We start from the raw sequence: 25960 nt of genomic DNA, 5'->3' as shown, positions 1-25960 counted from the left end.
ATAAGGACTTTGGCCTTTGCATGGTGAGAGCTGTATAATCATTAACTCTCTCTTAGAGGAACAGTTTTGGTTTCAGACAATTCAGTAGGAAGGTAAAGTCTTCTACTGTGAGTGGAAATTAAATAAATGAACCTGATATCCAGCAGGAGTAGCGAGAACCAGATTAAGGCTTTTCTAGTGTAAGATGTCCCAACTAAGATTTTGTGGATCCAGATACATGTTCTGATCTTGATGACTGCTCAGCTTCACCATCAGTCCTCCAGAGCTTTAAGGATTCTCAGAACCAAAAGGTGTGGGTTATACAATCTGTATTTCTTTTTACTTGTGGAATAAGCCTAAGACATGCTCACTTTCGTGGTGTGCCTTTGCCTGGATTGGTGTGACGTGACATCAGGAATGCAAACCCTGGGTATGCTTCAGGCGGCAGAACCAAGGTGAGTTGCACAAAGAAAATTGAGGTAGTGAGGTGAGGAGAGAGCACCCTGAGCTTTTGACAGGAAAAAGGAGCGGTGCTCTGAGTGGATACCCAGGCAGCAGGAAAGGGAGTTGGGGAGAGAGGCTGTGTTCGGTTCTTAATGCATGGTACTCCCTGTGCTGGGACAAAAGAGTGAGCAAGGGTGTGGTTACCAGCTGTCTCCCCAGACTTCGATTCAGAGGGGAGAGAGATGCTCTGTGGGGAGGAGGGAGAAACGTGGATGGAGTATGAACAGGAGAAATAAGAGGAGGTAGGATGAAGGATATTGGAGAGGCTGGAGGCATGTGTAATCAGCCCCTGGCTACAGTAAGCTGTTGTGAATGACTCTAAGTGCACGTGAGAGTTCATGTGGGAAGCTAGTGCAGACCAAATCATGGTTGTTTCATTAAAGCATGTCCTGTAGACCACAAGTAGAAATTGAAGGCCATCTTTCTCTTCTCTTCAGCTATGTCTTTTGGGTTTTTTTCACCTGAAAGCAGCTTCTCAGATTGAGGTTGAATAGTATGTTAAAGGACACAAATGGTTCTTTAACATCAGATATGATTTTAGGCAGTATAATAGCTAGAGAGAGAAAAATTTACAGCACAAAGGTCAGTAGTGTTCGTTTCTTTATTGACTACAGAGGGAGACCAGAATTGCAAGTGTTGACGGTGTCCCAGCCTAAGCAAACAACATGCTCTATGAACTTTTACTCAGTTTGTGCTGTTCAGCACCACATCTGTTCAGCTGCATGGATAACAGTAATAACATTTTATTGTTTTGGCTGACAGCAGCAGAGAAAGCACTCTGATTCCTTTCAAAATCGTCCCAGCAAATGACAGCATTGCTGAGGGTTTAGTCACCTGCTTGTCAAGGGCTGGTACAGGCAGGTAGGCAAACTGGAAAACCTAGTATTGCACAGCTGAGAGCCGGAGTTCTCACGGCTACGCAAATCGATACTTCCTCCACCTCCCGTTTCTCTGCAGCTAGGGCAGCCTACTTTATTTGTTCATCCAAGGAATTCCCCTAATTTAATAGTATTTTGAGACCTCTCTGTGAAAATTATCCCCACTCTCCCTGTTTTCAGCCTCGTATCAGAGCTACTACTGACCATAATTGCAGCTGAAACCAGAAGGAAATGAGTTGGCTCCGTGCTTGCTTCAGAAACAGAGGTCCTCGCACAAAGACAGAAGCAATGAAAAGGCAGAGCTCTGCTCAGGAGTATGAGATTATTGAATTACAGGAACATAAGGTGGAGGAAAGTGAGACTGATCATGACAAGACTCTAGATGCTCAAACGAGAAAGGTAGGAATTTCACTTACTCATTTGATCCATCTTGTTTGGGAAAGTACTACACAGCAAGAGAAATGACACTTGAAGGAACATCTTGTAGGGGTGATTGAATTTGTTGTTTGAGGGAAAGAAGCTAAAAGCTGTTAAATGTATTTTTTTTTCTTATCAATGAATTGTTCTAATATGAGGGTGGGATTTTAAGCTTTAATTTAGGAACTGAAATTGTAATTGGTGCTCTGAGTTTTGCTTTTCTTTTTGTGTGCTGTCAGTGGGAGTGGGCTCAAAACCAGAAAACAGAAAAGTTGAAATAAGTTTTAAAACCAGGCTTTCCTTCAGTAGAAATTAACCAGGAAACAGTGCTGCCAAACCAAAAATAAGATGTCCTTCAACAGGGCATGTTAGATTCTCTTTAGCTCTAGTAATTTTCAGTTGCTAACCATTATGAATTTGTATTAATAGAATGTTCCAAAGCCTCAGTTAACATCAGCACATGAATTTGAGGGAGGTAGCTCCTAGTCCCTAGCTTAAAGCTACGGAACAGACTAATGCTGGCAGAGAAGTAACATATTCACACGTGGCTGCTGTACAATGAATTACATGACTTATTCCCGGAATATTTGTGGCAGAGCAAAGATGTTTCCCGCTTTTCTGCAGGCACGGCTGACCCCGCTGGGACCGTCTGCCTGAGTCACACATCGCCCCTCCCTTCCCGCTCCCTGTGAACGGCACTGCTTCCATGTGTGAGCCCCGCCTGTCACCTCTTGGGCTGATTCATTCCGCTGGCTAGGCAAAATCCCCTTTATTCTATTGTATCAGGGGTCAGTTACTCCTCCTGTGGTCTGGTAAGCTGAATCAGCTCGCTGCAGGGTCAGACAAATTCCAGGAGGTACAAAGAGGAAGAGCAGAGGGTGGAGGAGAGGCAGGGGTGAGCTAGATCTGCTTGACTTATCTTGAGAAACTTAACCCTTAGGTTTATCCTTCCCCTTTCCAGAACTAAGTTTTCATTTGAGCTCTCTTTCTGCTGATTCTGGCAACTGGCTTCCCGTCCTATACAGACTGCTGGAAAGTCACCATGCTCTGCTTTCTGCTCAGCTGGCAGGTTAATCAAAGCTGCCCTGCCCACCAGGGAGAGACTTTCTCTGCTGCTGCTGCTTCCCTCCAGCCAATGGGCAAAGTTCAGAAGGTGCTGGACTAGCTGTGAAGCTGAATGTTTTCCTGGGATCAAGCCAGTTTGCTATGTGTGATTAAGAATTGCATTTTGTGATAGTCTAATCATGTGGTGGCTCAATCAAAACTTGGGCTTGACAGCTGTCTGTCTCAATGGATGAGGCTATGGCTGATTTCATTGTTGCATTCTAGGCAGTAGTTACTGGCTTTTAAAATTTTTTTAAATACAAAACGATATGCTAGTGTTAAGTATTAAATTGAATTTCATACTTCTAAAACATTTTAAAAAACAAATTTTAAAAATACGTAAATGTGATTACAGCTGAAAGCATGCTGTAAATGAAGCCATATTCAGTGTTTGCCTTTCATTCTCTAGCAGAGCAAAGTTCTGTGTGCAGAGGTGTCTACAGAGAGTGTTTCCCTTTTTCTGCCTCTGCTCCTGGAGGAATCTCTCTTGTAAGGTCTTTCTCTATGTGTCTGTTTCCTCTCCCTGTTCCCCAGCCACCCACACAAAAGCTTTTATCCAGCCACTCAATTCAGTTAAATTCAGTGAAAGCCTCTCTGTTATTCTTGGTTCTTAGAAAGTTCAAAAAGTAAAGGAAGGAAACCTGGATTAGTGCCTCCAGCCAGCAGCTGGTTCCTGCCAATCTGCACGTGTGTGACCCAGACAACCTTCAGCATGTGCTTTTCCTTACCTGGTACTGATGTCAAAAAGGACGTGGAGTTTACTACTACCTTTATGGGGGATGGAGAGGGAGGAAAAGGAGTCATTAAAAAGACAGCATGGTCTGCTTACGAATTCAAGCCCTTCCTTCAGTCTTCTGATTCTTCTGGCTGTGGAACAAGACAGATGAAGTTTTCTGTTTTGCTGTCTCCTAAGCTTGCCTTTTTTTGTTTTACTTTTTTTTTTTTAATATTCATCCTGCTGGATTAACTCATTAAAAGACTAATTTCTATCATGGTTTTCAATCTTATTAAAAATTAAATTATAGGTAAGGTATTGCTCTTTCTCTCCCATATGAATGTACATACATGCACAGCTGCTTTGAGTAAAGTTTTCTTATGACCTCATAGAACAAGTGAGATTCGCATTAATCTCTCTGTCAAATATACTCAATAGGCTTCAAGTTTCCAATCTTCTGAAGAAAAAGTAAGTCAGCTGTAAAAGTTTCAGTTACGTCATGGAGGGTTTAATACAATAGTATCTACTGAATAGCACTGCCTTTGCTTTGGGTGCTGGCACCCAGGAACTATGCAGGTTGACATCATCAATGCTGCAGAGGTCAATGATTTTGGAAATACCTCCAAAGACACCTTTTCGACTGGGAGAGATGAAAAATATTAAAAGGAGAGCTTGTGGAATATGCAAATTCAATTCATGCAATTTAAAAAAAAACTGAGCCAAGAAATCACCTTTGCAATCCTTTAGCTTTATAGGCAATTCAGGAGTCGGAAATTCTGCACAAAGGGGAATGGTCCCTCTCAAGGGATTGTCCTCCAACTTCTCTAGGTCTGTGTTTCCTCCTGCAGCAGTAGTCAAGGCTGGGAACCCCTGGTGTAGGGCATTGCTTACCAATCTGTGGGGGGGTTTGTTGCTAAATGTGACAGTAGAGACATGCTTCAGTATTTTTTCTTGCCTTATTTGATTAATCAATAAGCCCTTCTCTGTTATACCTAGGAGAGAGATCCCTGGAAATCATGCAGGAATGTAGTTTTCTGGAAGTGTAAACTATGGATGGTTATAACTACAATATTTCTAGTGATCTTCCTGGTCATTCTCATCAGTTTAATTCTTTATTCTAGTAAGTATCTCACTCTTGGTTACACTAATACAAACATGCAATATGTGCAATCTTAGAACACAAATCCAACCATAGCATCCTTTAATCTCCTTCAGTAAACTGCACAAGGAACTGGGATACTGACTGCAGAGGGTAGTGTGTTCAGTAGTGGATGGGAATGCTTTTATCTTAGCGGGAAGCAGCAACTCGTATCCTGATCAGGTGGCAATTCCAGTTTGTAGCTAAGTGAGAAAATGTTACAAGAAGACATCTGGATATGAGGATGGAAATGATGTTTGTAATGTGGGAACAAGTGCCATGGATGACTTAGGTCCCGTGGTGTCATTGCCTGTCAGGCTCCCAGAGCAGATGACTTTTGCTAATGGAGGTGGGTGATTGACCTCCATGTGCTGTCACTTTTTTTCAGGTGACCTGCACTTTCTTTCTGTCTTTCCCAGTCAGTCCTTACCTAGGAAATTTGTGAGAAAGCCACCCTGGAGAAAGCCAAGAGGGGTTTTTTTTTAATACTTCAGCTAACTGAAACTTTTTTCTCCCCTTTCTGTCTCCTTTTGATTATCAGATGTTTACACAGATGAGGATGACTACTGGGATCCTGATGAACTGCTAAGCAGTGGAAGTTTTCACAATTTTTCAGGAACATTGGAGTTAATGTGTGTTCTCCCTCATTTCTCCTCTGAGGACATTACTAAGAGGGTAAGTGTTTATGCGATTCTTGGCGAGGCTGATTCTGCTTACAACATATTTTCAGTGTTTTGCCTTTTAAGAAGTGTCTGTTTCTCTGTGTAGCAACTCAGTCATTTGCAAGTCCACAAAAAAAATGTGTTGTACTTTTTAAAGTCATAATCTAGAAAAAAAAGAATTGTCTGTTTTTAAGCACAAAAAAGTATTGATTTTTTTCCCTTAACTTTGACCATTTGTTAAGACACAGTCTTCACCTTTTTCATAGAACCATTGAATAATTTAGGAGGGGCCTGTGAAAGTCATCTAAGCATAATATGGGTTAAACATCCTGTGTGCTGCATTCTCTTATGAGTACACGACTACAGCCTGGGTTTATAGCTGTGATTTCTAGTGAACCAACACAACTCTGAGTTACAGCTGAAATAAGTTCAGCATACACGGTAGTGCTCATTTGGACATTGTGGGAAGGCAGTCTCAGGAGAGACACCCTCCCCTCTACAAAGTAAGAGTTAGAAGAGCCTTTTGGCACTAATTAAATCCCAAATCTAACAACATCAATTGCACATGGCAACATGAGCACATGCTTTTAGTTCACCCTGAATGCCTCCATTGTGTTAGGGCTATATAGCAATCATTCAAATGCACAATTAGCTTCTCTGTCAAATTTAAAGGGACTCTGTACCTTTTCCAGGGCAGATATTTGCTGTTATTTGACCTTCAGCACCTGTTTTTATGCTCCTTAAAGCACCTTGTAAGAATGATTTGCTGTGCTTTTTTTTTGACAGGAAAAAAGAGATTGAATACAAGAATTTTTTTTTTTTTTTTTTCTCAGCTAACAGAGGTCTACAGTTCATCTCCAGCTTTAGGACGTTACTTTAGGTCAGCTCAGGTGATTTCTTTCAGGTAAGCAATTTCTTTCACCAAAGTTATCTGAAAATTACAGACTTTTGATGAGACACGTATGTGCTTACGTAAATATGTACAGTATTTAAATCTGTGAAAAATAGGTTGTTTGGGGAAAGTTATGTGTATAGGCAGTAAAAATTGGTCAAAGGATCCTCTGGTGTATCTGGTAAATGATGCTAAAATTGTATAATGGTGGGAACATATTGTTGCTGTGAAGTATCATCTCTGTTATCTTTGGTTTCAATTGCAGCCCTTAATAAACATATTCAAGGATATTTATTAAAAGGAAAATTAATTGCTGGAGTCACTTAAGATTGACGTAGTTTAAGAATTCTTAAATTAAAAAAACAGGGTTCATGGGGAGGAGAGAATCATTTTGTTCCCAAAAGAGATAAAGGCAATACATGTCTCCTGTCATGGAGAAATAGCAGAGAGGCAAGGGAAGGCAGAGAGCTTCCCCAAGGACTTGTGAAAAAGAACTCTTACAAAAGGAGTTAGAAAGACAGGAGACAATCAAGGCAAGTAGATTTGCAAAGTCCCAAGTTCTTTGAGGTAGCAAGGACAGAGGAAGAGCCACGTTGGAATGTGGCAAGGGGCAGTCGTGAGGGCACTTTGCTCCCTTGCCCTGCCAGCCTGGGCATGCCAGCTCTGTTCGATGGTGAGCTCCTTATGGGTACTTATTATGATTTAAACCATCAAGTACAAAGCTGTAGTTCTGCATATATATTGATTAGTTGATACCTCTCTTTCTCTGCCTCTTTGATGTCTCTCTCTTGCTGTCTCCCTCTCTTTCTTTCCTTTTATTTTCCCCCATTCAAGTATTTTTTGAAAATGTTTGGAATCCTGTGAGTACAAAGGGTAGCTGTTGAATCATAGTTTTGGTAGACCACAAAAAACAAAATCTTCAGAGATGGTCTCCAGTTCACTGGTTTGTGTAATCCATTCCAGAGCTGAGTCAGGAGCACAGCTGGGTGGTCCCAGGTACTGCTAGCAGGAACACAAACCTTCCTTCAGGTTCCTAGCTAAACTATGTGCAGGATATTGCAACACCTCTTATCAGTAGTTTCTTGTGAAGCACCAGTGCTGAAAACCACATCCCACCAGGACACACATCCAACTGCCCTTTGCACATTTGAAAAAATGTCTCTGGCTGGCTTCAAGTATGTACCCAGTCTCAAGAGCTGTTCTGGGAAGGGAGGGGGAGGCAGAAACTGGCATCTTTGGCAGTTTTCTTTCATAATGCTTTTCTTGGGGAAATTTTTTTTTTTAAATATCCATGCCAACATTGATATGAAAAGTCAGTCTTCTCAAAAAAAAAAAAAAATAAAAGACCCTGTTGAAACTTGAAGATATTCATCCTTGACTTTTTCTTTCAGTAATGAAAGCTCCAGTGTAATTTATCAGCTAGTGTTTTCCGTACCACCATCAACAGAGGGATTTATGGAAAACACTATGAACCCAGATTTTATAAGGAACATTTTACGTCAAAATATTTATGATGAAGATTCTCTTAATCCTGGGGCATCTGAATGTGACAGATTAAAGTTTGAGCCAACTTCTCTCACATGTAAGTGCTGTACATTATAGAAACTGTTTCTTTACAAAGAGCAGAAGTAGTTATGGGAAAGGAGGAAAATATTTCTAGAAAGGTATTGAAATTCATTAGTAAATACAATTTGCATAACAGTATTAAGAAGATTTTAAAATAGTTTTCCTAAAGTCTTGATATGCTTAACTTAAAACCTGGGACTCACTGTTTTGTCCTCTGATGAGAAAGGGAATAGTGATGAGACTGGTTAGCTGTGGACTCCAACCAAACTTTTCTGATCTAATATTACAATTTATCAGTACAAAAAAATTCTCTTTGTATGTGTGTGTGCCATAATGGGGAGAAAAAAATATTATTATATATATATATTTTTTAAAATATTTCTCCTTGTTGTATATTTTGTTTTTGAATGCTAACAAATTTTAATTCAAGGGATGAAAAAGACTCCTGATTTTTGTCTTTCTGTAGTTTTTTTGAAAAATTTATTATGCACAGAGATCCCTTTTAAAGGAACCAAAAGTTCATTCTTCCAGGTTTTCTAGGCAGTCATTCCAATTCATTTATATTTGGCCTGATAGAAATGCCTGTATAAAAGTCCCATAAGCTTTGAAGTTATACTGAAAACAATGCATGGAGCTGCCTCCTCCCAGCCCCAATGTACTGAGCCACACCTACATGCTTTTAGAATAATCCTAGGCTAACAATTCAGCATTGCAGTGTATATAAGTGATGATAAGTATGATTTTTCTTGGGACTCTTACCAAGGGACAAGAGATCAAGAAGTAATGAGTTCCAATTTTAAGAAGCATTTTGTTCCTTATATATTGACAGGATTCTTAGGAAAAGTAGTGTAAAAGGAGACAGGAAAAAATATGTTGAAATAACTAATTAAAGTTTCATTTTAATGTTAATATTGTACTGTTTTAACTTCCAGAGAAATGATGGAAAGATTCCTCATCTTCATCATCACATAGAAGAGATGGGATTCCCCATCTATTAGTAATCCCAGGGCAGGGAACTATTCATTAGGTAGAAACACTTCTAAAATAGTTGTCCTGTAAATACTACCTGTGATGCATTATAAATGGAAAATGTGGTCTATTTATGACAGTGTTGTATTGCTATAGCACCATTACCTCCTTCTTCTATATCTCAGTAATCCATTTCATCCTTGAGAAAATAATGTATTCGATGCGTGCTCTGTTGACTTTCAAAGCTCTGGTTTGTCTTGCCTTATGATTAAATCTGAATGTTCTGCACAAGCTTTAAGAGCAGTCTTGCATGTGACTCCTTTCTTCTTCTCTTGGCTTATCAAAAATTATCTGCACAGCTTCATCTTTAATGCTCACTTCCACCCAAATCCATATCTTTTTTTTTCCCTCCTAACTTCATATGCCATGTTTCCTTGTTGCTCTTTCCTTGTAAAAGAGGGTGAAAACCTAAATATATATATATGTGGGTATATATGTATTTGTATTCTTTAATTACATGCAGGCCTTTTGCACTAGCTTGTTAAGAAAGCTTCAACTCTCATAACTTCCTTATTCTTCCTACAGTCTCCCTGGATAAGGTGCTCTTTGCTCTATTTTTCTCTTCTTCAATGTGAAATACAAAAGAAGAAAGCAAAAGCATGAAAAAAACATGCCTTGTTCACTAGCGCACCTGAATGTCAGAGGAATCTTTCAAGGCTCGAATTAGCAGTGTGCTTTTATAGTTAACTACTGCTACTAGTGAATAGACAGCTACTTGACCTGTATTTGTAAATCTGAAGACTAGTCTATACCCTTAATTAGAGTTCCTGCCCAGCACTGGGGGTAAAAATGAACAGATGTAAGGTATTTGCCTTAATAAGGCAGTAAATTGTTGTTCTTGTTGATGAGAGACCAGATGAGATGAATCAGTGCCGAGAGGAAGATGCTGAAGCAGACGACGTAGGCCAGCGTGGCATTAAAGTTATAGACAGTAATTGGCTATAACATAAAAATTAAGCATTAACTTTATGCAGAATGAAATGTATTCACTACCCTGTTAGTGAAGTATATCTTGTCATTTATTTATAGCCTTATAAATGCTAGTACTGTTGGATAGACCCTTTTATTTTAAGAAACATTTTGTATTGTAAGAAATATGTCATGGAAAATTGTTTTTCTCTTTTTCTAATAAGCTTATTTAAGGAGTAATCTGACAATATTACTGTGCATTAAATTATTTATTTTTACTCTTAAAGTGACTGTTTTCATTCTTTAGCAGCTCTAATCTTTCAGCTGTTTGAGTTGGAAAATAGCCGTTAGAATGCTAAATGCTGAGCTGTATGAAGCATGTATGACAGAGCTATACACTCAAACCTGTAGTTGTTGCTGCATGTGTTTAAATTGAGCTAGGGAAACATTCTGGACCAAATTAGTAGTTTGCGTGACTCTCATATTCATGGCTAATTCTGATCCCCTCTTGGTTTGTAAGATATAGCATTGATTGTAAGAACTATAATTTCTCTTGCTGTAATATTCTATGCAGCATACAGCTAGAAGAGAGCTGTAAGGATCCTTTTGATTCTTACACTGGGGAAAGATAAACTTCATGGCTTATATGGCTTGTCCCAAAAGCAGCAGGCTATGAAAGTACCAGCAGCAAAGAAATAAGTTGCTGTTGAGATGCTGCTCAATCTTATTGCTCTCACCAAGACACCTGATCATTTCCTTGAACACTTCTTTATCTTGATTCTAGGAGCTGAGAAATAATGTAATTATTTGACTTCTTTATGATGATACCCATAAAAGCATTGTATGTTGAGAGAAAAAAAGGAATCAAGCATTCATTTTTTTCCCAGCCATCCTCCTCTACTTCCATACCTTTACCCCAGAACCTCACAGGAAAGAAGGAGGTGGAGCTGTAGTAAGATGTAATATTCAACAGAAAATGTCTGACTTTACAGACTGCATCCAGTCAGGTTTTGAGCTCTCATTGAAGGAAGTGTCAAAAAAAAGTGGTTTCTGGTTATTTATCTGTGAGGTAAGTTGATCATGTAAAAGAAAATTAAGCAGTGAATTAATTAAGACTCAATCCATTAGGGACACAGGAGTGTGAAAACACATTTTTACATCAAGTTAGCTATTTTGTGTGAATGATCAATATTAATTTTAATAGAATAAATGAGGATAATACTTTAATGACTGAGACACTGTTAAAAAGCAGCTTGTGAGTGTACAATCAGCCCTTTAAAATCCTATGGCAAGTACCACCTGTGTAGCCACAGCAGCCAGTATGAGCTTTGGACAGACTCATCTGCCTGCCACAGCAGTGACACCTGCACGTGCTGGCAGTGTGCCCATCCACTGCTCTGTGCACTTGCCCATGGGACTGTCCCCAGCATGGAAATGGCAGGTGGGAGTCACAAAGGCACTGCACCATAAAGCCAGGGCTGCAGCCAGCAATCACATACTACATACTAAGGAAGACTTAAAATCAGAAAAACTGTTTAACATTTTCTTCCATACTCTTTTGTTGCAAAAATGGAGGGAGCAAAAAGCATGTTTAAGCAAGAATGCAGGCACATAATCACTCTATGAGCTCTGGTAAGCAGCTGAATACCTGGTTTCAGTCCTTTGCACATGAAATGCTGCTTGCAGAGAGGGGTGCTGGGCTGTGAGGAGGTGATACTCTAGCATTGCAGAAAGCACAAACCAGAGACTCCAGCAGGAGTGAGCTGGAAGCATTGTGTCATGGAAACAGCACCGGGACTTCTGCTACTGAGAGATAGCTACTACCTGGGCAGTGTCAGTATTGACTGTTTTCTCAGTGGGTGTAATAGGTTTTTGCATGCAGTTTATTGTTTGGGGTTTTTTTATTTAATTCCATCTTCATTAAGACTTCACACTAAGTAGTATTACATTAGAAGGGGGAGGGGAGAATTTAAGAAATTAGTTCGTTGTAAAAATTGTGCATTGTACAATGGTACAAATCGAGCAGGTCAGAGAAATTTTGGACAAGAGTAAGTGCATCTAGCACAAGGTTTACGCTTTCATTTAAAACATGAAACATTCCCCAAACAAACAGAAAAACCCTGTTATTATTGCATTTTTGAGATTTATAGCAGTAGTTCTTTAAGGTACCTTTAAAAAAAAAGTATTATAAAAGTCCAGGAAAATGTACAGCCTCAGTTTCTTCAAATATTGTAGCTCCAAATTTTCTATAGAGGAACATTGTCTTATGATGGCAGTTGCTACTGATTCCTCGTGGTTTAATTTTCAAGTCCTGTAGCCAGACCATGTTTCTTTCTCTGATCAGCTGCTCATGGACAGGTTTGTCTCATAGCAAATGGTAGACATAGCCTAATGAGTAAGCTTGGTAACAAGAGAGAGATATTTGTTTGAAGACCCGACAGCAGAGGTAGGATGGGTTATCATGGCTGCACACACTGAGGCAAAGAGTGCCTTCTAAGTTACCAGGACATCATCATATTCACTATGCTCTTCAGGGCTGGTAACATCTGCCTTCTTCTTGGGCACACTGACAAGTGCATATTCTGTCTGATTACTGTTGTCAATCACAGAGACTTCATGTTTTACATCGTGGCTGACAGTCGAGTACCACAGTTCACTGGAATTCATAGAATCTTTTTTGGCAACATGTTCCTGAGGGGGAAAAGGGGGAAGAGAGAAAGAGCAAAGCTTCAGTATGATTATACCCTGAAGAAGTTTGGAGACGTGAGCAGATCTGGTATAGCCTGTATACTCATGCAGTGCTGTTGACTAACACACGCAGTACTGAGAAGGGATCGTAAATCCACAGTCATTTCCCAGCTGTCCAGGCCGTGGCTGTGCACCTGGAGAGCCCAACAACCCGCGGCCCGGCCTAGCGGTGGTGACATGGTAAAAGCTCATCCCCACACGAGGGAGCACAGCAGCACAAATGGAGCCGGGCAGCCTGAATCATCCCGGGCCCCGGCTCCCCCCAGGGAGGTCCCGAGAGAGAGGCCATCCTTGTGACATCCACCCAATGTGTGGGTGGGAATGGGAGCTGATGGGCAAGAAGGGAAAGTTACATGGGACATTTTATCGATGCATGTGAAGGGAGAGCATGTGGGGTTTGAACAAGACTTAGTATGGAGTGTTTAGGGGAGGAACTAAAGGAAGGGTGTTCAGGGTGACTTGCAGAGTAAAAAGCATAAGAAAACAGAGGAAGGGGAGGGACAGGAGTCACAGCAAGCTGCCAGAGAGACTGTAGGGTCTGGGAGGCAATTAAAACCCCAGGTGCATGTGTGCGTGTAGCTGCACAGGAGATGCACTGGCTTGGAAAGGGCCCTGGCTAATCCCTTCCCCAGCAGCCCTCATCTGATGGTCTCCTTGAGAGCAGAGGGAGGAGAAAGAAGAGCCATAGCAAAGGAGGAGGTAAGATTGTGTGGGCAAATGCCTTCCCCACTCTGTTTAGACTTGTCCCTCCTTTTGCCTCCTGAAGGTGTTTGCTAATGGGTTGTGGGTGATTATTAAACAGCTAGCAGGATGACTCATTAAAGGGACAATGTGCACTGATTAAGTACTTGGAGCCAGAAGTTAAAAAATTGTTTGCACTCCTGTTCTTGATTTGAATGCACTGGGTACTGAAGCCAGTAAGTACAGGCTTTATAGGGGTATTCTCTGTTGTCTGCTGTAGTGGCAGTACTTTGAGTGAGTGTTGCTGGGTTCATGGTGACATTTGTAGCTACCTCTCACACTCTTTTAAGGTAATAGAGGTCTCTGTTTCATGGGTTAAAAACCCCAAAGGGTTAGCTTTTATTTTTCAAGCCTAGAAGCAGGACAATGGTGTTAGAACAAAATTCCTGCAGAATTTGCCTTGGATTTTCCAAGTTTATGCTAATCATACTGTCTGTTTAGATTCTGTTTTGCATGAAAGATCTTCTGACCTTGAGGACACTTCACTGAAAATAAATTCTGATTCTTTATTTGAGGTTTTATAAAGTTTTGAGATTTAGAAATTCCAGAAATTTTAAGGAGCAGATAGACAGGATAGACTTGCTTATAATCAAGTGCCTGGCTCTCTCCTTCCCTAGCCATGATTGCAAAGATGGGAGGACAGCATTATTTCTCTTAATGTACGTGTTAAATGAGAACAGGTAGGCTCTTAATTTTCATGAGTGGCTCTCAGTCCACTGAGTGAAGTCTGGAGCACCTCTTTTCCCTTCAAACACATAGGTCTAACCAAGACTTGCTCTGAGTCACATTTTCCAGAATCCTTCCAGTCATCATGTTTTGAAAGGCTGTTATTATCAACCTTCTCTTATCAGTAGGGAGACTGAAGTGCAGAGGTGGAGTGATTTCTCCCACATGCCGATGGAGCAAGTGTGAAAACTTCCATTATTCACAAACCAACTTTAACACTCAGAAGGGGCGTCTCTCCTATTGCACTAACAGCCCTGCCAGGACTGTCTTCAAACCACACTCTGGGACTTTTCCTTGGGACACCAAAACTCTCAAAACCAGACAGCTACTTGGCAGGTTCCCCGTTACAGTTCCACCCCCTCCTCTTCCCCCACAGTCCATCCCACACTCACAGGTACAAATGATGAGCTCATTTCATCTTGCCCACTTTCTTCAAAATTTTCTGCTTAACACCCACTTATCTGCTGGGCACCAACTTTTGCTTTACTGATGTCATCTTTATTAAAAAAAAAACCCACAAACCAACCCAGTTAGGCTGCTAAAATGCAGCACTTCATTCTGCGGTACATAGGGCTTCTGGTGATAGCTCATCATCAGGGACTCAAGAGGCAACTTCATTTACCCTCTGCTAAAATGAACTATTTACAAAGCAGAGGCAGCAAACCACAGGTACTCAGCTCCTGCCTCTCGGAGCCCAGTATATTAATACACACAAACAACCACAGACAAAGAACCACACAAGACTGTGAAGTGCAACAGTTGAGAAGAGGCTATTCCCAAACCCCTGCCTTCCAGGATGATAAGTCTGGGCAGAGAAGCAGGGTGCACACCAAGTTATAGGGTTACCTCTTAAATTACTCTGGGGTGCATTGCCAGAACTCCTAAAGCTAACCCCAAAGCAGGGAGGTAAGATGAACGGGCAGTGTGTTTAGCTTACCAGTCTTTCCTGCATTGCAATGCAACTATTTGCTCCATTCTGGTTTATCAGATGCTAAATGTGCAACCTGAAAGGGCATGTTTGGTTTTGTGGGGATCTTTTGTCTTCCTTTTCTTCCTTCTAGAGGCAGTGAGACACTGGAAGGGGAAACCTTTTCCTCTTCCAACAGAAACTTAGCCATTTGTTGATACATCAGCTATTTTTTTATAGTGCAAAGATTAACCAAAACCCTTTAAGCCTCAAAGGATTAAATCTCCCTTTGTTTTTCAAATGAAGATTTCTTTATTACTAAACCTGGTTGGCAATAGTCCATTTAAGTGACTTTTAGAAAGTGTCATGCTGAAACTGAAACTTTTTGGGGAAACACACCAGTAGCCAAGAGAGGCTCCGCTGGCTACCAAAAAGCTGAGTGAAGAAGGGAAGGAGGAGGAGGACAGAGAAGCACCCCCACAGCCCTAAGTTGTGCAGTGGCTGAGGGCATTCACCCAAGACATCATCACAAGGTTCAGCCTCCTGAATTGTCTGATTTGGGCCAGGCAACATTACACTCACCCTCAGAAATTATGAGTGCATGCTGCAGTCTGTTTGGCCACTGGCTGCCCAAGAGTGGGGCTGCATATCAGTGTTACAGTTTTATGTGCATACACTCATTTTGTACGTAGGCTTAAACTGGTGTTTTTCTACATCCTAAGCAAATAGTTTTATTATGGGCTTTTCTCTCTTCTGCAGAAACATGATGGACAATTTTTCTTTCTAAAATGTGGGTGTTTTGGACTCAGTTGCCCTAGAGAGCTGGGGGGGGGGGGGGGGAGGGGGGAAGTAGGGGGAGGGGAAATGAATTTTAATCTTTACCTTGATGGTACCTGGCAGATAGCTGCAGGTCTGTGCTGAGGAAAGAGGAAGAAAACACATGTGAGTGTCATTCTCTGGTGTAGCAACACAAGACAAGGACTTTTGTCAGCACAGGATTTACTCAGCTACAGACTGTGCATAGGCTGTGCAAAAGGATGAACTTGTGTGACAATAGTAGGGAAAAGGGTTGAACCTCTGAGAGCTAAGTAATTCTGGTGGCTTTTTGAGATTTATCTTTTCTCTAGTTTATACACACTTGTGTCACACAGCACTGCTCACTGACCTTAATTAAACCTAGATGTGCAATCTTGCGTTTTTCTTTTTGTTTTGTTTTTTGCTTCATTTAATTAACTGAAATCAGTTTTACATGTCTGTCTTAGAAATGAAAGTTCTTCCTTGCTTTCTGACTGTATTTTAGCTGTATGACCAGCGCAGCCTTAATTCTGCCTGGGATTGTTGGCTGGGTGCTGGGCACAGAGGCACCATGTGATGTGCCACATGCGATGGGTGTCTGTGTGCATACGTTTGGCAGTCTGAAGCTTTTCTGCAAATTTGTCTCTCTGTGCCATAAACATCTCAGTGGCAGAGGTCTGTCATTTTACATCCTGCTTTCTCCAAGCCTTTTCTTTATCAGTCTGGCTGGCCCCTGTTATGAGGTGGATTGAACAGATTTCTCCTGTAAAATTTCAGAGCTGAACTTTCACTTTTGCTTAAGATAACAGGGCTTCTTAAGCATACTTATTTGCAACCTGTCAGGAGAGACGTCAGTCTCTCAATATTGCATTAAAGCTGCCATCTTAGAGAATTTATGGTGTTTTCAAACATTATTGTGCTTCCTTAACACTGCCATGAAATTCCCAATGTACATGACTAACAAGAAGAGGGTTTTTCCTAATACTGCAACTTGTGAAAGTGGTAAAAGTATTATACCTCTGCTACATGAATGGCTTTACCCACAAGAGGTAAAAGGCAGCAGCCTGAATCTAAACCAAGACCTCCTGATTCATGTGAGCACATGTGATCCTGGCTGTCATAGTCTCCCCTATTTGCATATTCAATATGCAGAAACTCTTTGGTTAGGAGAACACCTCATACTGACATCTCTTTAGAGATAAAGTCCTAAACAGTGCTTGTGTATGAGGAACGGGGGCTAGTGTGTGAGCAAATGTAGGCTGTGCTGTGCTGGCCCACTTGCTCCAGCAGCCCTCCACCTCATTTGCCGGGGAGGAAGCAGGGGCACAGCAGAGGTTCCCCCACTGTGGTTCAAGTGCTTGCAAGCCTGTGGGTCTGGCTGTAACATACAAGGGCCAAGTGCCCCATGGCAGGAGGCAGCTGCAAGCCAGTGGCTGAGGCACCTCCACAGCTGGAGGGGATGGCTGCCCCCTCTTGCTGCCGTCTCCGGAGACAAAAAAGACCAAAGAGCCCCCAAGCAATCCAGTACAGTGGGGCATCAGAGGGCAGGTATATTTCCCACCCAATGCAAGGAGGTTTCCCTCCCCTGGGATGCAAAATGCCTTGCCGTGGCTGCTGCCCATGGCTGTGCCTGCCAGCTGCCTCTGCAGCGATGCAGAGGACTCCCCCATGTCCCCATTCACGCCATGCCACACCACACCCGAGGGGCTCAAGCAGCTTCTTTACTTACTTTGCTTGTGGGAGTATCTTTTTCTCTGGATGGGGATGGGCGCTTTCCACCTAGGGCATGGAAATAAGGGTGAGCAGGCAGATCTGGGGCTTCACGGTCCTCACTTCCTGCTGCCAACTGTGGGCACATGTAAACCCTTAGGGAGATGCCTTCTCCAGCTTTTTGGACAAGGCACTTTATGCAGCTTCTCTGCTGCTCTTCTCTCCAAGAGGCAGCCTCTGGCAGGCACCCAGCCCTGCTCTGGGGGTTGCAGAAGCAGGGGCTGCCACAGGGCACAAATCAAAGGTCGAGGGATAGAGGGCAGGTGGCAGCTGTTGGCAGGTGTTACAGCATTTAGCTGATCCTGGGAAGCACCCAAGGAACCCTGGCAGTACAGCAGCGAAGTTTGTGGACTGGAGGAGCAATCAGCCTTTCTGGGCTTGTCCATATTAAAGAGCTCTAGGTGGGTGAGTCAGCAGTAAATATTGGGAAGAGATAGGAAAGAACCAGTCTCATGCTCCCACAAATGATCTCCATCAATCTGACCTCTAGCATGTCTTGGGAAAAAGCAAAAGGAAGAAAAATGTAGCAACAGTGTGAAATAAAGTGCAAAGACATGAGGGTGAGTGCAAAACTATCGGATCTGATCTCTAGCACTTGAAGTAATCCTTGCTGGTTCAATCAGAAGACTATACTTGCAGGTTTAAGGACTGAAATCATTTGGCAAATTTAAGAGCCTTTACATTGTGTTCAGTTGCTCTCAGCAAGTTTCTTGGTAATAAGAGCTTTCTGGGGCGTGCACTGTTGCTTATAGTTTACAATTTTGTGGTTGTAAAAGGCTGGTAAGTAACAAACATTTTGCAGTGTAGCATTAATATTTATATGCTAGATTTATATATATAATAAAAATGTGCTAAGGGATATAAAGCTGCCAAGTCATATGAATTTAGGAATTACACACAACTTGCTGGTGGAGGTACATTATGAATCAGTTTCTAATTGTTTATTTGTTTTTTTTTTTTTCTTTCCCAGGACTGAGGTAAACAGGTAATGCCACCATTCTTTTTTGCTGTTGATACTTTCCTTGCTAAATTTCCTTGCTCTTAGGTCTCATTTCTTTTATAAACTACCTAACTTCCTCAACTCACCTGGAATAATTTCTTTCTGCAGATGTCCCTGATGCTCTTACAAGAGTAGCAGAAAGTTTTGCAAATATTAGTGAACTTCCCAATTTTCTGTTTAGTGGGAGAACTTAGATAGCTTTCATTACAGCTGGGCATAAAAATAAAGCTGTAATACTACCTCATTCCAGGCTGCCTACCTGGTTTTCTTTTAATTATAAATAGAGTTTTGCCTATAGTGGATATAAAATCCTCTAGCTTAGTTGGAGATGCCAGTGTGACAATTTCATACAATTCAATAGAAGTCCTATGAGCTACATTTAAAATAAAATATGTATATGTATTTATAATACACATAACTAACATTAGGAGTCTGCTGTAGCTGTCAGATATTGTGAGTTTGATATAAGTATTTTTGTTTCCTGATGTCTATTTATTCCACTTTTTCTTGTTTATATTCAGTTGGCTTCTGATTTTTTAGTCCTGTGCTCAGATGAAAAGGCTGCTGGGTTTGCTCTTCCCCAGGACTGTCAAAAGATAAATACCATATGTTCCTATAGCAAATTAGATGTGTAAGCTGATGCATAACTCTTAGATAGATTCTTATTTAGTCAATCATGTGTAATCCTGCAGGAATATGCATCGCATGGTCTGAGAATTGAAAGCCTTTCTCAGCATCTGCATTCATGCTACAGACATGCTGACTCTTTGAGGCAGGTCCCCAGCAGTCAGAGAAAGGGAGTCCAGCTTGCTTATGGGTGCAGAGGGGTTCTGAAGGGTTGGCATTTATTGGGTTGAAGTTTTTTGAGGCAATTATAAGTTTATTATTAAAAATGCTCGGAAATAGTTCTGGCCAGCAGTCATGAAAGAGGACAAATGTGACTCTCATGAAAATTAGAAAAAAGGCAGATTTCCTTTTCTTTCTCTCCACAGTTTCACTTAGCTCTTTGCAGAGAAGCTTCATGAACCATGTTACAGGCTACAGAGGCTGTCATGCTCGGGAAGTGGTCAAACCAAATATAGAAATGCCTCTAAAAAGCAAACACTCCAAACAGAGGGGTGAAATGGCAGACCTGGGGATGTATAGGAAGAAGGAAAGAGTCAAGAAATTAATTACAGAGGAAGCAGCAGAGTTTACAGATAAATGGTAGGGTCTGCAACATTTTCTCCCAGCACCTGCTGTTAAGAGCTCAAGTTTGTCTTAGGTCTGCTTTGCACACCTGAAACTAAGGTTGCCTTCAGTCTGAATTTACTTCAACCCAGCTGCCAAAGGGCCAAGAGACAGGGCAGTGGATACCCCTGTCTGTCCCTGAATGGGGACTTCCTGGGCAGATGCTGCTGGTAAGGTCTCACAGACACCCACAGAGCCACCTTAATAAGGGGTGATGCCAGCCTCACCTGCTTCCAGAAATATGAAGCTCCTCTGACTTGCATTGAGGCATGACAGCATCAGCCTTCAGGAGGGAGGGCTTCAGTGGGGACCTGCTGCAGCTGTTGTCTCCATCTAACTTGGTGTCCCACAACAAGAGGTTGCTGGTCTAGAAATAGCTGGACCTTCCTCCAAAAATATCCAGTTCTTACCTGACTCCTTAAACCCACCACCTCTGACATCAAACTGCCAAACTCTCAAAAACCCCCACATCCAACCAAGTAAAAAGCACCATCCTTGCTCTGTGGCTGGCTGCTTGGCAAAGAAAACCCCATCACTTCAGTACATTTTAATTGCTGCCACCCCTGTAATTGACTCTGGGCCCTCCTCCCTTGGACCCCGCCAGACATTGGCTGGTCCTCACCTACATATGGGATAATTCATCTGAAGCTGGTGAACTTTGCCTGCCTGTCTCACTGGAGTGATAATTTTGGGATATTTCATCCAAATGGCTGCCAATTTTCTCACTTCCCTACCTATAGGTGCCCATCTACTTCGATTTTTTTTCAGATCTACTTAAAGTTACTCAGGAGAGATGCTGACAGCTGGATGATGAAACTGCATGAGCCTCATTCCTTAGGAATTGTACGTGGATGGGCTGCCTGTTACGAGATACTTATAAACTTTCTGTTGTAACCTGAACTTTCCCTTTGGCCTGACTCTGAGCTGGCCCTGTGCTGTGGAGCAGAGGAGCCTTTCCAAGCTGACCCTCAGTCTCTGCCTCTCACACTGTTTGGAGAGCGGTGGTAACCAGGACTGGACCTTTGAAGCACCAGAGTTTTGCAAGGATGCTGAGTCACTGCATAAGAATGACTTCTTCTCTGGAAAAAAAAAACCAAAACCAAACCAAAAGCTCCAACCTCGTCATTTCTCCATCCCTCTGAACTTCTGCAAGGTCTGTGATTTTTCTGAAAGACATGGCTTTGTCAGCAGTGGGGCAGCTATGACTGAGGAGGCATGTGCCATGCAAAAATCACCCCAAGCTGGCCCGGCTCATCAACAGCAGCTTGGGTGAGATGAATTGCAGTTGCTCTCTGCCATGCAAGGGCAGCTGGTCGATGCTCTCCCTGAATGACTTCTCCTGGCAGTGGTTTGTTAGAGTTTTTGAAAGTGAGGAAAACAGGGTAGGGAGCTACATGAGCACAGACTGGGGCACAGCACCATGCCAGTTATGTCTTTTATGGCAGTGGCTCCTCCCCTCTGATAGGGGATACAGGTTTCACAGCCCCACCAAGCTAGCAGGAAAAATCTGCTTTACAAAAACTTTATAAAGATTCTTATAAAGAATTCTGTTCTTATTCCTGCTGCTAAAAAGCAGTCAGGAATTATTTCAAAAGCAATGCAGATCCCACATGTAAGGGTGACAAAACCACTTAAAGAAGTGGGGATTCAGCAAGCTTGGGAGCTGAGAGCCTGGACCTGAGACCCTTAAGGCACACGAGCTCATCCCTGCTCCTTGCTGCCACAGGCAAGGACCCACCAGTCTCACATGGATTTTGTTTGCCTTGACTCAAACTGCTTCTGAGAGCAAGGCTTTGTGCTTTGAGAATTTCTGCCCTTTTCTTCAAGGCCATGTAATGTGGTCACAACTTAGACATCTGGCCACAGATCTGCAGAGATGTGAGAGATGCGTGCTCTTTGGAAACAAGAGGAACATTCAATTTTGGCAATGGAGTGCCTCATCTGAGTTCCTTAAGACCAAGTAAGCAGTCAGGGTACAGTACTCAGAGGTTGCATGACCTTTTCTTTGACCTATCAAGAAGACAATGGAAAAGAAAGGGAATTTTCCACCTGTCCTAGGTGGTTCTTGTTGAGCATCCTCCTCTGTCTTTGTAGTTCCTTAGGAGAGAATCTATTCCTAACCACTGTTGTACGTAACTATAGGACACTCACATATCTTGTGTACAGCAATTAAATATGTTGTACAATTTAGTTTATTTCTATATGGCATATATAAAAGTTTGTCTTTTTGAGACATGGTACTAACAGATAGGAGATACCAAGATGAATCTCCTCTAAGTGTAGTTTTCCTGCCTGGAAACTTGAAGTGGATGGCAAGTATTTTCTGTTCCTTCTGTTCCTCACTAGGATGAACTCCCTTCCTCCCTTCGGCAGACTCTCTGTGCTGGGAGCTTACAGATGACATCACATCTCTAAACATCATCCTGAGGCAATACTCTTTGACATATTAAGAACTATATTGTTCATCTTAATTTGCTTGCTAAATTATGTTTTGTTAATCAAGAAGCTCCTCATGGTGCCTCGCATGATCCCTTGAGGCTGATTCATTGCAGGTATTATGTGTTTTGGAATCACTCCCTTAATCCTCTTGTTTAGTAATTAAATACAAAATGGTATTGGACCTCCCTTAGTTTTGGTAGGCAGTTTCTCATCCTTCCACTGTATCCCTGCACCTTTGGGTAGCCAATTTTAGTGTGGTTTCTTTGCTGCCTGAATTGGTTTTTGTACTTTCTGTGTTACAGAATGAAACTCAGTGATCAAAGCAGCTCATTATCTCTCATTATCACTCCATTAGTCCTTTTGTTTTGTAATTAAATATAAAATGGTATTGGACCTACCTTATTCTTGGTGGGCAGTTTCCCATCCTTCCACTGGATTTCTGTACCCTTTGGTAGCCAGTTTTGGTGGGGTTTCCTTGCTGGCTGAATTGTTTTCTTTAGTGGCTGTGTTACAGAATGAAACTCAGTGACCAAAGCAGCTGGTTATCTCACTGTAAGGGTATGCAGCACTCAGATCTTGTGCACCTAAAAAAACCAAAAACCACCCCAAAGCCTCCACTGCAGGCAAACATTAACAAGTGGGGGTGGGAGAGGAAGAGAGTGGAATGGATGAGTGATGCAGCTTCCTGGGGTGCTGGGGTGAGCTGGCGGCCTCCACAAAGTGACTGATGTGTTGCAGAATGGACTCCCACTAGGTTCTGTAGTCTGAAATAGCAACTTTGGGCGCTTTTGGCAAGAGGAAACCACATGCATAGCCATCTAGCTCTTCTGAGAAATGCTGTGACAAACTGAATTGTAAAAAACCAAACACTTCAAACCACAAGGAAGCACAGTCTTTGCTACCGAAGTTTTCCAGTGCAGTTGTTTTGTGCTTCTTCACCTCCTTTTTGTCCTTTTAAAAAAAATTGTTATACTTTTATCCCTTTTTCTTTCTCCTGAGCTACAAGGAAGAAGAAAAATAGAAGAACCAGAAATACAATTTGCAGGGCTAGTTGGCTGGGGTGGAATCAAGTTTTAGTTGACACATTGTAATTGCAGTACATTGCCAGAAAAGAAAAATAAAATCTCTGTAAGACTTCAGGTGTCTGCAGCAACTTCATCAAACCTCAGAGGCAGGAAGTGTCAGGCAGTTAACAGGACACTTTAAGAACACGTACTGGGAGCATGTGGTTTTGCAGATAGAGGTACACCACCATGAGCTATGTCTCCAAAAAGTAGCCCCCTCCTTTGAATCTGTTTTGCATTTCGCTAGGCAGTCCAACACCAGATTTCAGCAATGGAAGCTGTAACTTGCAGCTGACAGCAGTGTGTTAGCAGAGGGAGGGAGTCCAGTTTGGGGAGAGATCACAGATCACATACCTCCAATTCAAACATTACAAGGATAAACAGCTGTGACTGTTTACAAACTACCCTTAAGTCCTCTGACCTGAAACTTGTGCGCAAACACAACAATTTGTCTGTAATCCTGCCTAAATGAGCACCACCTGGTCCTGCAGCATCCCTTGGCGTTGAACTGCCACAGCCTGCCCTGGTGCAATGGCAGAGGCTGGAGCAAATGTTGGTTGATGCAGCTACTGTCTTTACCTCAGTGTACTGCAGCTCTCCAAACTCAACTGAGATGTAGAGTGATTTGCCATATGCAGGCACTACTTAAACATGTTATAAAGTTCCAGGCCCGTTCAATTGCATTCGACAAGCTGCTTCCCAACAGTGCTACCTACAACTAGAGCTGAGGAGCCAGAGTCACTGCAATTCAGAAGTGGATGAAACCCTCTCCACCTGTTTTGTTCTCTTTACAGGCAATGTCTTGAGAGGTGGCACTGAATCCCTCTGACAAGGTAGGCAACTGTCCAGTTGTTAACCTGGGTTTGGATGGTTATAAAAACAGTGGTTTAGACTGGTGGTTGACAAACCGATGTTTTAGACTACATTTGTGCCTGAGTGACTGTCCCTGGCAATGTTTTCTGGAAGTTCAACTATGTGAATTATTAATTTCATTAGTCACTCAGTCTGTGGGGAAATGCTGGCATTTTGTGACTGTGCAATTCTTGTATGTCCTTTTTTTCATTTACTCAGAACTGAAGAGAACATCCTGGTGAAACAGAAAGGAAGAAAATAATACAAATCACTGTGCTTTCGAAGCAGTAGTTGCACAACTACTTCTGCCTAATTTATCCCCAAGCTTTCACTGTTTTTGGAATGTGGCTGAACCTTAGGCACGGTGTGCAGTTCTCAGAAATGAGGACATTGTGCAACTGAAGCAGAAGAGCATGGGATCTGACTGACAAGGAAGGAGAAGGTCTGTAATCCACCAAAAGTCTATGCAAAGATGAACAGAGCAGGAATACATACACTTAAAGAGACACTCAACATTTTTAAATAAGTGGCTGGTTTAATGGATCTCTCATTATGAATAAAATGTTATGTTTAAAGTAGTTAATCAACTGCTGCTGTTGTCTGGTCCCTGGAGAAAGGGGAGTGGTCCGACAGATGCTGCAGCAGTTGGATGCACATGCAAGCACCAACGCATGAAGGCCATTAGGGAGGTCCCTGCATGCTCAGGTTCCCTGTGGCACCTGGAGCTGTCAGGAGAAAGGCAGAGCTTGGAAGGAGCAGACCGCATACATGGCTCTTTCTCATCAGGGATGCTGTAACAAATTAAAGCCAACAAATTTCTCCCACCGGCGTAGCCATCTCTGTCCTTTGCTAAGACTGAAATTTTGCTCTTCATTGAAAAGTGTTTCCTCTAGCAGCACACAGTTTTTAAGGGTTCTGGAAGATTAGAGTGTTTCTGAGAGAAAATAAGTTGGTTAAATCTGACAAGAATATTTCCTACACACATTTCCTACAGAATTGGGACTGCAATTCTTTTTAAAATCAAGTGTAGTTCATTTTGTGATCGCTAAGTGGCAATCTCACATTTTGATCAGGCCAGAATGCCCTTCCAGAAATTTTGCAGCAAAGTGCAACTATGAAAATAACTCAAGGAAAGGAAAATGAGATACCTCAAAGGAAAAAGACAATAGTATGAAGCAATTGCATTTTGTAGACTTGTGGGAATGAATTCTTGAACCTACTCAAAAGCACATCCAAAATGTTTCTTTAGAGGAATACTGATACCTGAGCTGTTTCTGTTTTCAGATTAGTTAGCACCAAGTAGAGAAGGAGCCATAAATGTGAAAGCATGTTTGAGAATTTTTTGTGTCACTTTATGATTTGGGCCCACAGGCTTGCAATCGATTTGCATAATTCAAGGCTAGTCTGTGCAGCCATTCAGCTGAGAGAAAACATTTTATTTGCAATCACAGTCATTTGGAGTAGTAAGAATTTGCAAAAATGTAAGCCACCTCATCAGAAATCAGAAACATGAAACACAATTTACCAGTAGAAGTTTGATTAGCAAATGAGGTCTCACAGTCTGGCTGCTGCACTGGGCCATAAGTGAGCCACCTGTGGCAGAGGGTTTGGCTCGTTTCAGCAGTGTGATCACAACCCACACAAAAACGGGAACACGGGCATAACAATGACAAAGCAAAAAGGCACAAAAACAATGACTCAAACAAGTTGTGTGACCTATTTTTATGTCATCTCAGGTGACAGTGGAGGGGAAAGGGTGTGTTTGTGGAAGGGCAACCCTGTCTTTCCCAGGGACAGGGCTGGGGAAGGATCATGGACCTGTGGAGATGGTGGGAACCTCAACGGAGGAGAGGCGAGACCAAGGCTCTGCTCTTTCCCTGAGGCCCTGAGTCCTC

At 42.1% G+C, this 25960-nt stretch overlaps 1 protein-coding gene across 5 annotated transcripts; it reads left to right on the top strand.

Moving 5' to 3' along the window:
- The first annotated feature begins 57 nt into the window (after positions 1–57).
- C1H3orf52 (chromosome 1 C3orf52 homolog) lies at positions 58–24648 on the top strand. Of its 5 annotated transcripts, XR_005602725.1 has the most exons (10): positions 58–434; positions 1542–1760; positions 4594–4717; positions 5277–5410; positions 6231–6301; positions 7681–7871; positions 18451–18465; positions 20479–20863; positions 24008–24046; positions 24285–24648. XR_005602725.1 is itself a non-coding variant. In XM_019283926.3 (8 exons), exons 2-7 carry the CDS (start codon positions 1593–1595, stop codon positions 24040–24042), a joined length of 723 nt encoding a protein of 240 aa, XP_019139471.1. In that variant the 5' UTR covers positions 58–290; positions 1542–1592; the 3' UTR covers positions 24043–24046; positions 24285–24648. The 5 variants fall into 5 exon arrangements, 3 of the variants coding, with proteins under 3 accessions (XP_019139471.1, XP_019139470.1, XP_010394125.1); XR_005602722.1 differs by lacking the exon at positions 20479–20863 and having other exon boundaries at positions 59–434; XM_019283926.3 differs by lacking the exons at positions 18451–18465; positions 20479–20863 and having other exon boundaries at positions 58–290.
- Positions 24649–25960: the final 1312 nt, after the last annotated feature.

The sequence above is a fragment of the Corvus cornix genome, chromosome 1, assembly GCF_000738735.6.
Source record: "Corvus cornix cornix isolate S_Up_H32 chromosome 1, ASM73873v5, whole genome shotgun sequence".
Lineage (NCBI taxonomy): Eukaryota > Metazoa > Chordata > Aves > Passeriformes > Corvidae > Corvus > Corvus cornix.
Note: the sequence above shows the minus strand (reverse complement) of the source record. Positions and strands in the feature narration are given on the sequence as shown.

Coding starts and splice junctions, on each gene's coding strand:
- C1H3orf52 (XM_019283926.3), top strand. CDS start 1,593: ATGAGTTGGCTCCGTGCTTGCTTCAGAAACAGAGGTCCTCGCACAAAG. Junction 5,411..6,230: donor CTGAGGACATTACTAAGAGG/GTAAGTGTTTAT, acceptor TTTTTTTCTCAG/CTAACAGAGGTCTACAGTTC. Junction 6,302..7,680: donor GCTCAGGTGATTTCTTTCAG/GTAAGCAATTTC, acceptor TTTTTCTTTCAG/TAATGAAAGCTCCAGTGTAA.